The sequence below is a fragment of the Euprymna scolopes genome, chromosome 26 (genome assembly GCF_053919585.1).
Source record: "Euprymna scolopes isolate OS-2025 chromosome 26, ASM5391958v1, whole genome shotgun sequence".
Classification (NCBI taxonomy): Eukaryota; Metazoa; Mollusca; class Cephalopoda; order Sepiida; family Sepiolidae; genus Euprymna; species Euprymna scolopes.
The window spans coordinates 57,336,628-57,352,839 of record NC_136507.1 but is presented as its reverse complement, the minus strand read 5'-3'; the positions used below and the strand labels follow the sequence as shown (position 1 = coordinate 57,352,839).

At 35.2% G+C, this 16,212-nt stretch overlaps 1 protein-coding gene across 1 annotated transcript in view; it reads right to left on the bottom strand.

Annotated features, from left to right (window-relative positions):
• LOC145248081 (palmitoyltransferase ZDHHC12-like) overlaps nt 1–14,245 on the bottom strand; it is a 35,104-nt gene extending 20,859 nt beyond the window's left edge. The window contains exon 1 of the mRNA XM_080109859.1: nt 13,871–14,245. Coding sequence (XP_079965985.1) covers nt 13,871–13,973 — 103 coding nt within the window. The 5' untranslated portion in view covers nt 13,974–14,245. The remainder of the gene's footprint in view (nt 1–13,870) is intronic.
• Nucleotides 14,246–16,212: the final 1,967 nt, after the last annotated feature.

Genomic DNA, 16,212 nt, shown 5'->3' with positions numbered 1-16,212 from the left:
TGAGGGGATGATATATATATATATATATATATATATATATATATATATATATATAACTTTATTCGATTTGCAAAATTTTAGAATAATTATAAAGAAGTGAACCATCGCGTAAATTCAATCAACTAAAATAAGAAAGAGAAAAAAAAAAAAATAAAATAATGGGGCAAGTTATATGTACAATTCAATAAAATTAATACGTCGATTAAAAACAAGATCGTTAAAATACATCCGAAGCGCTTTTCGTTCAGACTAACATTTTCAAGGGTATAAGTCTGAAAATTATTATTTTTTTTTTTTTTTTTTTTTTTTTTAGAATATTTGGTAGTGGTATGGAGTAAGAACAGAGAGGAGGTTAAAAAAAAAAAAAAAAAAAAAAAAAAAAAAAACCTGACTACCCAAATAATTCTAATTGAAGCCGGAGGTTTCTCTGCTTGCACAAAGTAGGTGGGTTAGCAATGATGGCAAGTGCTTCGAGGACAGACAGGTGGAACTTTGTGCGTCCTCGGTACAAAAAAACACTCCGGAGAGAAAACAAGACTGCACTCCTTTTTATCGACCAAGTGTTGGCCGATGGACGATTCTATCAGTTGAGATTTTCTGGTGGTAGGTTGATGATCTCGGATGAAACGGGGAACATGTTGGGCGATTCTGACGTTATGTTGACGACACTTTTTCTTGTTTCGCAACGCATGATGAAGCTGTGTCCTTTTTCCACTTATTAAATAATTTACACCCTTCTCTCAAATTTACGATGGAGGTGGAAAAAGATAACTCCCTTCCTTTCCTTGATGTGTTAGTTTCTAAACGTGGGCTTTCCTTTATGACATCTATTTATAGAAAACCCACTTTCACTGGTCTTTATCTCAGTTGGGATTCTTTTGCACCCACAACCAGGAAACTTAATCTCATTAGAAACTTAACCCATCGGGCACTTGCTATTTGTTCCCCACCTTTTATTGATGTGGAAATTGAAAACATTAAAAGGATTTTTATTATGAATGGATATCCACCTCCATTAGTCAACTTAGTTATTAATAAAAAAATTCCTTTTCTGAGCTACCAAAATACGGTCTATTTAGATTTCCGGTATACCTTAAGCTACCCTGGATTGGACCTGAAGGCCAACTTATTTGCGATAAGATTTCCTCTCTAGTGTCTTCTAATTTTGGTGCTCTATCGCTCCGTATTGCTTTTTCCACAAAAACCGCCTTTCCCTCATTTCGTAAGGATGTCTTGCCTATCTCTCAAACAAGTAATATTATTTATAAATTTCAATGTCGGTGTGGTGCCGTCTATATAGGCAAGACGACCCAGCGTCTTCAGGTCAGAATCGCCCAATATGTTCCCCGTTTCATCCGAGATCATCAACCTACCACCAGAAAATCTCAACTGATAGAATCGTCCATCGGCCAACACTTGGTCGATAAAAAGGAGTGCAGTCTTGTTTTCTCTCCGGAGTGTTTTTCTGTTTTGTACCGAGGACGCACAAAGTTCCACCTGTCTGTCCTCGAAGCACGTGCCATCATTGCTAACCCACCTACTTTGTGCAAGCAGAGAAACCTCCGGCTTCAATTAGAATTATTTGGGTAGTCAGGTTTTTTTTTGTTTTTTTTAACCTCCTCTCCGCTCTTACTCCATACCACTACCAAATATTCTAAAAAAAAAAAAAAAATAAATAAATAAAAAAATAATTTTCAGACTTATGACCCTTGAAAATGTTAGTCTGAACGAAAAGCGCTTCGGATGTATTTTAACGATCTTGTTTTTAATCGACGTATTTATTTTATTGAATTGTACATATAACTTGCCCCATTATTTTATTTTTTTTTTTCTCTTTCTTATTTTAGTTGATTGAATTTACGCGATGGTTCACTTCTTTATAATATATATATATATATATAAATTGATTAAGTTCAAGTATATTGTAAACATGAACAAAAACCAATACTTTTTAAAGTGCTCAATACCTTTATAGAGCTTATAAATATTAGGTTGGTGCAAAAATAATGTCATTTTTCTTTAATATATATATCATAAAAACAACATTTTTGTACCAACCTATTAAAATTATAGAAATATTGTAAGGAAACTATGCAGATCGATACATTGATTGATCAGCATAGACACCTTACAAGGCTTATATAATTTTATTTAATTATATATATATATATATATATATATATATATATATATTACATTTCTTTCAATAGATTGATAACTCAATAGTGTTTATATTACTAAAATTCAAAATTAGTCCTCACGCGAAAGACCAGGACACAAAATGTTTTAAATAATAGAAAACAATAACAAAGACTTTCGCTGGTGAGGACTACTATTGACCGTAACCAGTTATAGAGTCCTTTTGAAATTTTCATCTCTATTTTTCTCGTTATGTATGTACTGAATATTTTGTTAATGAAACCTATATGAAATATGTTCGTTATTAAATTTTAAAGATTTTCTATTCTGAAAGAAGTTTTAAAAAATTTAATCCAAAAAAGTTATTTTAAAGTTTTTGTTTAAAAAAAAATTCAGATTTTCTCATTATTCAGACCTGTATTACAAAGAGGGGGTTGCAAAAAATGAGTTGTGGTGTGAGAAGAAATACAAACTGAAACAGAGAGAATATTCAGACCTGTAATAACACAAAGAGGGGGTTGCAAAAAATGAGTTGTGGTGTGATGAGAAATACAAACTGAAACAGAGAGAAGCAGAGTTTTAAAATATAATCTTAAAAAGATAAGATACAAGTTAGAAAAGCATTTCATCCAAGGTATGAAAATTATTAAACAAAATGTTTTTACTATAGGCTTTAAAATGCAATTTAAAAACATTATCTTTCATCTAGCAATTAATGATATAGAGATAAAATTTTCAATGATTTTTTTTTTTAAAGTGCAACAGAATGTACATTACATAAAATAAATCCAAGGTAATTTTTTGATTTAATTTAAATTAAATTTTTATACGTTACTTTGTAAAATTTATAAAAGTGCACTTTGAAGATAAATAAATTTCAAATTGAATCTTGTACCTTTATTTTTAAAGCCTATAGTAAAAACATTTTGTTTAACAATTTTCATACCTTGGATGAAATGCTTTTCTAACTTGTGTGTGTGTGTGTGTGTGTGTGTGTGTGTGTGTGTGTGTGTGTGTGTGTTTCATAAAATGTATTCATGATCCATTGATAAAGCAACAAAAACGAATTTAGTTTGGTCACAGGTTGATTGATTAGAAATAGTTTCTTTTCACTAATCATTTTATTTCCCCCCCCCCATTCGTTACGTCATTTCAGAAACAAAAGCTGTTACAACAAAAGCAGAAATCGTCATGAAAAAGTTTACTGAAAGTGAATGCTATTTGTATTTGTAATAAACTGACAATCCCTTAATTTGACTTCCAGGTGAGGGACGTTTCTTTAAAAAAGCTACAGGAATAATGTGTCATCGTCAGGGAATGAGTCACTTCAAGAATGTTTTGCTCAAAACTCAAATTCTGATAAACATCAGAAAATCAAGCGTTACTTGATTATTTAGAACTAGTGAAGAATGTTCCTATTTTTTACATATATGCAGGTCACATGTTCGTTTATTAAACTGCAACCGATACATATTAAATAAAAATCCTCAAAATCCTATACATTTGTAAAATTTATTATTCTTTAAAAAATTATTGTCACATATGCTGGTTTAAACAGAGCTAAGAGGGAAAAAATAACAAAATAGCAAGGTCTTACGTACGACATGAAAATAAACTGGACTTTAGGAAACTCTCCATCATTCCAGTAATTATAGAAGCAACTGAACTCACAAAAAAGAATTTCAAAAACTATCTGGCAAATATACTCAGTGAACCAAGTGCAGAAGAGATACAAACAATTGCCCCCCCCTCCATTTAGCCCAAAATGTTCCCAAGGCCTTAACATATTTAAATTTGAGTTCAGCACAATGCAAAACTGCTAAATAGACATACATATAAAATTTTGGCAAATATGGTAAAATAGTCCCAAAATTGGAGTGTTTTTATTAGCCCTAAAAGAGCCCTTGGAGCACACCCAATAGTTATCGCAACGTATAGACAAACAAAATTATATAGAAATCAGTTAGTTACAAGTTTTCAGAAAGTTTTATAAAAATCCAAGGCATCAATTTTTTTTAATAAGCACAAAAGTGTCAATTGTAGCTATTTTAACCAGAAACGCACCCCTAGGCTGGCAACTGGAGTTTTTCCAGAAAATCCGTTCAGTTACTTTTTCAGTTCAAATCATGTTTAATGTTTGTGCAAAATTTTTAAAAATTTCAAGGCGTAGTTATTGAGAAAAGTGCGGACAGATGAATTTACAGGTCCACCCTCCTTTTGTCGGGGGACCAAGAAAAAAAACTGCCACTTATAATAATTGTTTTGGAGTCATGCCAAAATGCATTTCACTATAAATAATAGGTATGTTTGAAACTCAACTATGTGTTAGTATTTATATCGATGTGAAATACTATGAGAATTATTTTATCCCCCAAAAGAAAGTTCAATTCTCACATGTAAGAAGGCAAGAAATTCAAATGAAGGGGCCACAAAACAGTGTATAAAATCGAAAAATATTTACTTAGACATTAAGTAATAAAGAACAATGATAATATACAGCATAAAAAATGGTGAATGTTGAGAATGAAAAGGTTTGTGAATATGTGCCTTTGCGGTAATTATCTGTGAAAGAATCTTTTTAAACAGCTCACATGCTGAGATTCGTCAATTCTGGCTCTTTTCATGATGGTCACAAAGGCTTCTTTTTTTTTTTTTAGCGTGAATGGTCTTCTATCGCAATGCAGTTAGACCAACATTAATTAAGGACAACTAGAAAAAGAGGTTGAAACAGCATGCATTTGAGTTTATATAGGCTCATATGAAACAAAGAAAAGCAAGGAATGGGTTACTTATTGGCCAATTCATGGAAAGACAAGGGAGATAATCACTGATATAAATTCCAATATAGTCACTTTTTAAAGAAATTGGCTTTGGAAATTGTCTGGTTTAGCAATGTCCTAAAAATGAGCTTTTGTAATAAGTTTTTTTTCAATCAATGTGAGCCAGAGAGGAGAAAAAAAAAAATATATATATATATATAAAATAATAAAAAATGGTGGCTTTAATGTTGGACAGGAGGACTTCAGGCAAGACTAAAATGCAGTGGGTTTAATATGAATAATGAATGGTTGCTTGAATTTAGGTAATCATGGCATAAGTTGATAAATTTAAAAAATGGCAAATAACAACAGCATAGATTAAAATCAAATGAGTTTATTAAAATCTAGGATATAATGCATAAAGGGAAAACATGCTTGTCAAATTAAAAAGAAAATTTAAAAATTCAATAAAAATTAAACCCTAATCATTATTTTTTTTCTAAATTCCCTGCTCGGTTTATTGTGTCTTACTTAAAGCTAACAACTAATATATAACATATACAACTAAAACTAGTGGAAGTATATTTTTAGGTTCCTGATTGTCATTTTTACCTGTGCCATTATTAATATCCACCCATGTCACAGTTCTTTCGACTTATGTGCTGTGACTTTCGTAGAAAAGGTACCATTTCTATCACAAATAAGTGGTTGTAAATAGACATCTGCAATAAAGTGTGACATATTTGGTTATGCAAAGGATTCTTTTGCTGTCTAAGCAAGGACATCTTAGCCTCAATATAAGCAGGAGTATTATATATATGGGGTCAGTTCTCATCCGTTTCAGTTGTAACTTTGCTCTTTATTACATTTGAATTACCTACTAGACATCATCCTTGAGTGTTTTTTGTTTCTCTGTACAAGGGTTTATCAGGAAAACATGACAAGCGGATACTTCACCTATAAGTAAAGCATGGCCAAATATTTAATATAACATAGTCAAAGCTCAAATAAGATCCCCCTCGACACAGAAATTTGAGTGTTTATCCAGATTTTCGACACACATGAAAAAAAAAGCAAAAGATAAAGAAAAATCTGTACGCAGCCATGATGGAAAGAAAATATCATACACCAAAAATCATGTCAATTAATCAAGTTCTTTTATCTTCAAATAAGAAAATCGAATTTTGTGATTAAACAAACAGCAGTGATATTGTGACACCCATCATAAAAACAGGCTAAAGAAACAAGGGAAATAACTCCAAATAATTCAAACTTGCAAGATTTTAGAAAGCCATACTTAACATGGGAAGAGGGGCTATTGGAAAAACACAAATTTGCTTAAAAAATGATTTTCTTATTTAAAAATAAAACTACATCAATTTACATGATTTGTGATGTACAATATTTTCTTTCCATCATAGGTAAGCACATCAAACTTTCTGGTTCCCCGACAAAAGGAGGGTGGATCTGTAAATTCACCCTTGTTCATTTCTTCGAAAGGAGACGATGACGTGCAAAAATGTTGGCGGAAAAAGCGACCCCTCCTTGTAGAAAACTGATGAGTTGAGGATGAAGAAATTAATATTTTTGGATAATTTTTCAATATTTGTTGTCCAGTTTAAAACGATATTGGTTTCGTCATGTTCCGACGCATTTATCAGAAGTTTTTGCGAGACATAGAAAAACACACACACACAAGGGCTCAACATTGCGAGTGAAATACTCGCATTTGTGAGTGATTTTTCAAAGTGGCAACTAGAAATAATGCAACACTTATCTTTTGGCGATCATATTTCTTTCACCTACACTCTTTCAAAGCTCACTACTGATATCTTTTCAACTTTTGCTTTTTGATAAAACGAGCAAAGTCAAATTATTTAAACAATAAAAGGTTTAACAAAACAACATACTTTTTTTTTTTAACAAAAGGCTATTTAAAATATATTTAAAATATATCTGAGGAAATTCAAATGTTTATACCTTCAAGTCTCAACATAACATTTGGTGCATAGTTAAAATTACACTTATTAAAAAAGAAAAACAGAGAAAATTATTTATGATGTACATACTCATTATAGAACAAAGATGTCATATTCTAAAAATCATGTGAGTTTGGCTAGTAAACGAAAATATTTAGTTGTCAAAGGTCAACTAAAGATAAATTTGTCCGTAGAGTCCTACACACACACATTTTGCTCTTTAGATTATAAAACTGGACCTTGCTTGCTTTCTTGCATTTTATTTTTGATGATTGGGCGATTCCATCTTTTAAAAAAGAGATGATAGATAAATTTATATATATATATGCATATGAACAGGACCCAGAGGCTAAGGAATGCAGGTGGAGAGTTGTATGTTTTGGTTTCAATTCTAGCTGATGGCATCCAAGTAATATCTATACATTATTTAGTCCTGATCTCACTACTATCTATTATGTTCAACATAATAATCGATACAGAATTAATTATAATAATAAATACATAATCTTCATGAATTAAAATATCGTATTTAAGTATATCTTACGACTGGGTAATGCCGAGCAGCCTGCTAGTATATGATAAAAATGATTTAACTACAATACCTGAGGATTGTGTGACAAATGTCCATAATCCACCCGGGCAAGCAGGTCACTTTGTGATAGTGGTTGACATCACCCTAAGTTTTCAACTCCAAGCGGAGGAAGTGTTGCTAAAACTGACAAAATGCTTCAAAAAGTCTTCAAAAAGTCATCAGAGAACATATCAAAGACATTCCATGGGCCAATATCTTTTCTGTTCCTGCTGAACAGTGTGACAATGAAACAACTGAATGGTGCAAAGCAGGCATTGAAACACATGTCCCCACACAGAAGTAACATAGCAAGCCTCACTCTCCAGCATTCCATTGATTGATCCGTCACAAGTCAAGTACAGACAGAACTGTTGACAGAAGCTAGTAATAATTGTAAGTGAAATCACCACAATCAAGCGAAGGCATGCCGAAGTGATCAGGAAATGTATTGAACTGCAGAAAATAGGATCACATGATTCTTGGAAAATTTATAATAGTGTGGTGAATAATGGACAATCAGCAATTCCCTCACTATCCAACAATCATGAGGTTGCTTGCACAGCAAACGAGAAAGCTGACCTGCTTGCTTGGCGGTTTATTTCCAACTCCGCCTTAGACCCCCCCCCCCCTCAAATCACTCCCTCCCAAATTTCCCTTTGCAGACGGTAGCCATACTCATAGATCTAAAAATCACACCTTCTCATGTCCATGATATAAAAAACCTAGACACCTCCAAGACATGAGGGCCTGATCTCATCCCTTCTTAAATGGCCACCACTGATAACATAAGGAATTACACTGCTTAACATCAGAAAATTTATTTGCGGCAAATTTAAATGCGATATTCGTTTTCAGCATTTTTTTAAAATAAACAAAAAAAAAAAAAATCAGGTCATCAATTTGAAAAGGTAAAATTTTACTTCATGCCCCTCTCACGTTCGTATAGAAAAATATTCGGTGCTAGTGATCATGAGTACAGCATAAGTACAAAACACTCTCCCCTCCCCATATTAAGAATGATTTTCTAAATAATAACGTTATTATTTCAGCACGGATCAATAAGTGCATTAATACCAAAAATATCTTTTTGTAGAATTTGGTGTGCTTTAAAGCCGTTTCTGTTGCAAATTTACTGCTTGCATGGTTTTAACCCCTGAACCCTGGGACTATTTTCCGCTACTTAACAGCCTTTGTTTACACTACATACGAGCGCGTAGTAGCAATGCATAAACGAAGGAAGCTGTTAAATGTACATTTGTGCACGCACTTGCATACTAAATTACCTTCTCACATAGCGTAGTAATCTTTGGCGGACAATTTAAAATTAGATGAAAAAGAAGAAAAAGAAAAGCACTTGGGAGGGAGATAATGTCGGAAAGACATTTGTTTTTTTTTGGGGGGGGGATTTTTTTTCAGAACAAAATTTTAATATTTTTTTTTCTAGTGGAGGACAAAACATAAAATACATTATAGCACATTGGGGAGGGAGGGGGGATATTGTAGGAATAGCTTAACATTTCACAAAAATTCTGTGTTTACATTTCTGGTTGGTGATGGAGGACACAGAATTTTTGTGAAATGTTAAACTGTACTTCTGCATTTTAGTTATCGCTTTTCCGTGAGTTTGATGAGGGCTGACGTAATGTTCTGACATAATTATTTAACATGGGAGAAACAACCCCAACCCAACTCCTAGCCACCTAACCATAAATTTAAAAAATTGCAAAATCATCCACTTACATTAATTATCTTCGTCAGTTGATTCGTCCATGATTGGGACTGGAGGCTCCATTCGCTGACTTTGTGGTTGGGGGAGGGGGGGATAGAGGCATGCAGCATGAATAAATGAATAAAAAAATGATGCATAATTCCATCCTCGTCATGGTCCTTTACAAATAAGTATCTGGCCACTATAGTCGACCCAGCACATATGTATTTCAGTATAATTGGGAGAAGGGTCTCTTTATCACTCTTTTCACCGATAGGACCAACCAGAGGAATGACAAACTTTTTTTTTTGTTAAGTCTCTCTATCCCACCAAACAACCAAATTTGGGATAGAGGATGGCCTTTATTACATTCACTATGTACCACTAACAGCTCGTCTATTTCTACAACGATATTGGGGCCACCGATGGCTTCCTGTTCCGAGAACCAAAAATCGGTAACCTCACTGCAGAAATACCGTCAGTCAACAGAGTTTTTGGTGGATATCTATAAGCACTTAACCATTGTAGCGTGGTCCCAGTGCTTAGTAAGCCAGTGGTTGACGAAGAGAATTATTTTCCATGGTGAAAGTCGGCAATCCTGAAGGAGTGTTCCTTTGAAGTCGGTAACGGTGAAGTTGCAATAGTGCCTTTTTTTTGTTTTCAGAATAAAACAAGTGCGAATTCGGTGCACAACATATAGATTTTCTTGGACACTATACAGATGCTCACAGAGTCACCCCATACCTGCTAAGATAGAAGCCATTGAGGATTTTCCAACGCCTACATCCGTAAAGCAGCTGCGCCATTTCTTGGGAATGATGAACTTTTATCGACGATTCATCCCAGACGCTCAAGCGTCCTCACCTCCCTGACAAATCTCCAGAGGAAAAACAAAGCCATCATCCTGGAGGGTGACCAAGAAAAAGCATTTAAAGCAGCAAAAACAGCATTAGCTAACTTTACCAAGTTAGCACTTCTAAACGAGGACACACGGACGAAGATATACCTCACAACAGATGCTTCGGATACTGGAGTGGGAGCTGTGGTAGAACAAGAGTGTGGCGACCAACGCAAACCCATCGCATTCTTCTCTGCAAAGCTATCACCAGCTCAGTCAAAATACACCACCTTCTTGAAAGAGCTTCTGGCAATATATCTCACCTTCAGGCACTTTCGACACCTACTGGAAGGGCAGAACTTCACTGTCTTGACTGATCACAAACCACTGACAACCTCTCTGTCAAACAACTCCGACAAGTACTCGGCCTGTGAAATCAGACATCTGGACTACATCTCACAACTCACGTCTGATATTCAATATCAGAAAGGAAGTAACATTACTGCAGATGCCTTGTCCAGATCCAACATCAACACTTTAGAAGACAGCCCACTCAGCCAAGACCTAATAGCAGAGGCTAACACATCCCTACAACTGAAAGAGCTTCCAGCCCCTTTCAGCAACAGAACACTATATTGCAATACAAAACTGGACCATCCCAGACCCTACATACAGCACTCAGAAGGCAAATCTTCAACCACCTGCATGGATTGTCACATCCCAGCAAACGTGCTATGGTCAAACTCATCGCCAATCGTTTAGTGTGGCCCAAAATGAATACTAACATTCGTGATTGGGTATCAACATGGCTTGTGTGCCAGAAATGTAAGGTACACAGACACACGAAATCCCCACCAGGCACATTCAGCAATCCAGACGCACGTTTCAGCCACATCCATATCGATATAGCCGGACCTCTCCCTATATGCCAGGATTATCAATACCTCCTCACCATGGTCGACCATTTCTCCAGGTGGCCAGTAGCAGTGCCCATCAGAGATACCTCAACTAAAACAGTAGCAAAGACTATCCTTCAAGAGTGGATTGCAATATTTGGTGTGCCCGGCATCATCACCACTGACCGCGGTGCAGTTCCAATCTTTACTCTTCCGGGAATTTACTCAACGTAAAACACATCAAGATAACGGCTTATCCTTGCGTCAATGGCCTCGTGGAAAGATTCCACCAGACACTAAAGGCTTCCCTGACCACGAAACACCCCACCAGCAACTGGGTAGACGAGCTGCCTCTGATCCTTAAGTCAATCTGCAACTCACTCAAGGAAGACCTAGATTGTACTCCAGCAGAAATAGTCTTCGGCACGGCACTCATTACCCGGCCAATATTTTAAGGACACTATTCCCGATCTTACATCCACGAGTCCCTTCACTCAGGAACTACATCATAAAATGGCCCAACTAAAGTACACACCACTCAGGCAACCGTCATCAACAGCCCAGGTCCCACATCAGCTACAGGACTGTGACCTAACTTTCATCTGAAATGGATGCACTAAAGAGACCACTGACATCAACATACCAGGGTTCCTTTCAAGTCGTGAAGTGCTCAGAGAAGCATCTCACCATCGACCGAGGAAATCGAATAGACACCATTTCCATCGACAGAGCTAAACCAGCCTTTTTGGAAAAAACACCACCAGGGACAGAACTCGTCTCGACCCACCTAGACGCCACACCTGTCCCATCAACCATGCCGTCACAGCCATCATGTCACTGGTATATCCAACTCCAGAATTGTCCATCCCCTCAACTAGACACGCCTGTCGAGGAAGAAAGGTTACCTTCCCAAGTAAATACAAGACGTACATCTATTATTAATTGGTCATTATCCAGGGAGAGGGCCTTGTCGCGGTTTCAAAAATCACCGTCTCCATTTTCTTTTGGTTTTCTTTCTTCGCCCTCTCCTTAAACAAAGGACGCAAAAAGCTAACACATCCCAAATGTATGAACAATATCCAATTTCAGTGAACACATATGCTTTCCCTTTTCCGTTACAAACGAAATTGATAGGTACGTGCAATTTACGGATCGTACTGAACTTAGAAAGCCATTCTTAATATGGAAATTTTTTTTTTTTTTTTACTTTCACTTAATTTATTAAGTGAAAATAAAAAACAGGAAAAAAATTATATAATTATTATCAAATTTAATTTGAAAATCTTATTTAAATGCGGGAGTGCCTCAGGGGTCTATCCTTGGACCTCTATTGTTCCTAATATTTATTAATGACCTCCCCGACAAAACTGACTGAGATGGGTATATATGTTGATGACACCACACTCTATAACAGGCATGACAGGAAAACAAATGAACACATAACTAAAGAAATGCCAAAAACACTAGAGGATGACCTCCAATCTGTAGTGGAATGGGGACTAAAATGGATGGTCACATTCAATGCTGCCAAGACTAAACTGGTTTCCTTAAATAATCACAAGAAACCTTCTCTGCCACCTATAGCAATGGCCAGTGACTCCCTGTGCCCTGTCTGAGAGTACATCTTTCAAACTGCTTGGTCTAACGTTCACAGGAAACATGAGTTGGAACAATTATATTGAAAACATTGCCAGGGCCGCTGTGAAGAAGGTAGGCTCTCTCTACCGTGCTAGAAAACTGTTGACACCTGAAAGTATTCTGTACCTCTATAAGGCCACCATTCGCCCATGTATGGAGTATTGCTGCTAGTCTCTCGCTCCTAGACAAGGTTCAAAAGAGAGTCGCCAATCTGATAGGCCCTCTGAACTGGCATCTAAGCTTCAGCCTCTGTCCTATCGACGAAACGTTGCATCCCTCTGCCTTTTCTACAAGTATTTTAATGGTGAATGCTCTGACGAACTGCAGACACTTGTGCCCCCACGACGTAGACACCCTCGACAAACCCGACAGGCAGCTAAATCCCACCCCCACACAGTAGAGATCCCTAGATGTAGAAGATCTTTCTACTCCAGTAGTTTCTTCCCCAGAACCGGTAGACTCCGGAATTCCATTTCAGATCCCTGCTTCCAACTGTACTGACATGCAGAAGTTCAAATGTAACGTGAACCGACACCTTGCTGCCCAAATCCCAACATAGTGCCCCAGTAGCTGCTGCCCCTGATAGTAAGTAGCCCCTATGCTACAATGTGCCTTGTTTGAGGTGAAAATGTAAATAAATATTTTTTTTTTTTTAAATAACATGGTCCGTAAACTGCACAACTACTGAAAAATATATTTTACTATGAAAAAAAAAAAAAAATACAACGCAATAAAGAAGATATTAGTAAAAAAAAATAAACTGCAATGTAAATAAATCATGAAGTGTTTTTCCATTTTTTGTTTTGAGAAACATTTAATTTTGTGCGGTTTTACAGAGTAAATATGAGCTTATATAATATAAGCAACATGTAAATAAATAGATTGTAAAAATAAAATGCAAGGAAGAAAAAAATAAAAATAAAAAAAGTGTTTTTGTTTTAGAAATTCTGGTTCTAATTTGTGAGTTAATCATTTCGGCTGCTTTAATTCATTAAGCGGATTCTGCCGAGCAAATGTGTACAATCGTGGCTTACTCTCGGGGGCCGCGAAACAACCATGCGACCGGATCTACATAAGCACTTTTGTTGACTTTGTTATTATTATTTTTTTTTAATTATTTATTTGACTTTATTTGTGGTTTTAGGATTTTCCGAAACTAAAAAGTAGTTTGTTTTGTTTTTTAATGCAAAAAAAAAAAAAAAAAAGTTATACCCAAATGACGTCATCAAAACTCGCTGATGGAAAAAACGAAAAATGGCCACCTGTAAAATAGGCACACATTTTAGGGATTACATTCACAACAAAATTTAAATAAATCTAAAACAAAATTATATTTTCTAACCTGTGTCTTGTGTGATTAGCGTAATTGGAATTCCCAAAACTAGGGCCGTGTGAACAGTTCTGATAATAATATGAACTCCGCAACAACAAAGTCGACATATCATTTTTGAACGTTAATAGGGACGAGTAATAAAAACACACAGGAAAGGATTTTTTTTTTTTTTAAATGGAATAAATATCCGTTTGAAGGGTTAAAAACAGATAAATTCTGTTTTTTTAATGTTTCCCGGCTGCTCGAGGCCAGAATATTCGGTTGGAAATAGTCCGGTTCAAATTATTTCCTATATAAAAGAGACAGTAGTCATTGGTCAGTAAGTTCAGACAGGAAGAAGTGGACATGACATTTATGTAAACAGAGGGGAGAACTTTCAAAGGGAGACAACTCGCTCATCAGTTCGATAATAAAATTGACTCATTCCCCCCCCCCCCCCGTGTTCTCTGGAAAAAAAAAAAATGAGAATGAAAAGAAATTTTTTTTATATCAGAATCATGCAATCATGCAGTATAATTAACAATCGAAAATGATGAAAATATACAACAAATAACTTCTACCAAACGCATTAAAATTTAATTTTCTATCCATCTGCTTAGTTTTAAACTTCTAAAACTAAGTTTTGTTAGAATATTTTTTCGGCACTTTCACTTAGCCGAATTTGTCAAGCAAAAATGATAGTCAATTTTTAAAGGGGAAGTGGTCACTAATTTTAGACTAAATAGATTTTAGAAAAAAAAAAAAAAAAAAAATTAATCGGACTAACAATCACATCCGGACTTTGGGTTAGCGATATCTTCTTTTTTTTTGGGGGGGGGGGGTAACTTTTTCTTTTATTTTAATTTTCTTTTAAACCTAAAATTAACGACCACCTAAAAAATCATATTCATTCGAAACAAGACACGTTAACACTAAGACATGATGGGTTTCTGTGAATTAAAGGCATTCTATGTAGGGAATTGAGCAGCAAGATGTTTGTTCACATGACAGTTAAATTTCTGCATGTCAGTACAGTCAAGGAAGCAGGAAACAGGGAGGGAATTCCAAAGTCTACCAGTTTGAGAGAATATGTGGGGATATGTAAGAGTTGGCTGCAAAACCGGAGGAGGGAGAAATCAACAGTCGGGGATGAAGGAAGGAGGTCTCGTGCACATCGGAAGAAAGTGCGGGACTTCCGGTTGAAGGAGAGAAGATTCAAGAAGGGGATTCGCTCCGCTGCATCAGTGAACGCATGGACAGATTCTCCCACCTGACCTAAAGAGATGAGAAGAAGAGGATTCGCCCCGCTGCGTCAGTGAACGTACGGATGGATTCTATCACCAAACCTGAAGAGACATAATGAAAAAAAAAAAAAAAGAAATAAGGCACCAGTGAACTGAAGCTGATTACGCTCTCATGTATGAGCCAACGCCTAACTACACCACCAGAAAAAGAAGATCAACCTCTGGGGTAAATCCAAATTAATGTCATGTTTTGGATATACAGCCACTGAGGATGAACTGAATTTTTCTTTTATTCAAAAAGAATTTCCAAACTGATTGATAGAAATTAAATTTTAAATCATTTTGTAATAGGTGTATATTTGTAACAATAATAGTCTTGGCTACAAACAACAACAACAACAGAAGCAGCCGCCATTAATGATAATCAGTCAGGCACAACCGTTTCACTTCTCCTAAAGGAAAAAGTCCTGCTAGAATGGAACAAGTCCTAATTTTGCAAACAAGACATTAACTGCAAAAGTTCAAGTATCAAATTAGAGAAGGTCAAATTATACCTTTAAAATATGGAAGATTTTTGTACATGCCTACACAGTCATAAATATGTTTCAGTCAACTAATTATAAATAACTAGAAACATCCTCAGGCAATGCTGATTTTACAAAAGCCAAATTCAACAAAAATTGGAGAAAAGTTCAGTTTGAAATTTGTGGAAAAAGAAGAGGAAAAAAGAAAAAGAAAAAAGCCATCAATTTTAACTTTAATTTTTTTTTATTTTTAATATCAGATAATCACTTGATATTAAAAATTAAAAAATAAAAGTAAAATAAAGTTTTTTTGCTTTTTACCAAACAAAAACTTGTGAACTTTTCTCCAATTTTATTGCGAATTTGGCTTTTGTAAAAGCAGTATCGCCTGATGATGTCTCTAATTATTTATAACTAGTTAACTGAAACATATTCATGACTGTGTAGCAATACCTAAATGTTTATGTAATATATGTATATATATATATATATATATATATATATATATATATATATATATATATATATATATAAGAGCAAATAGTTAATAAAACATGTTAAAAAACACTTTAAAAAAAGAGTTAAACACATACTTAATCTGAAA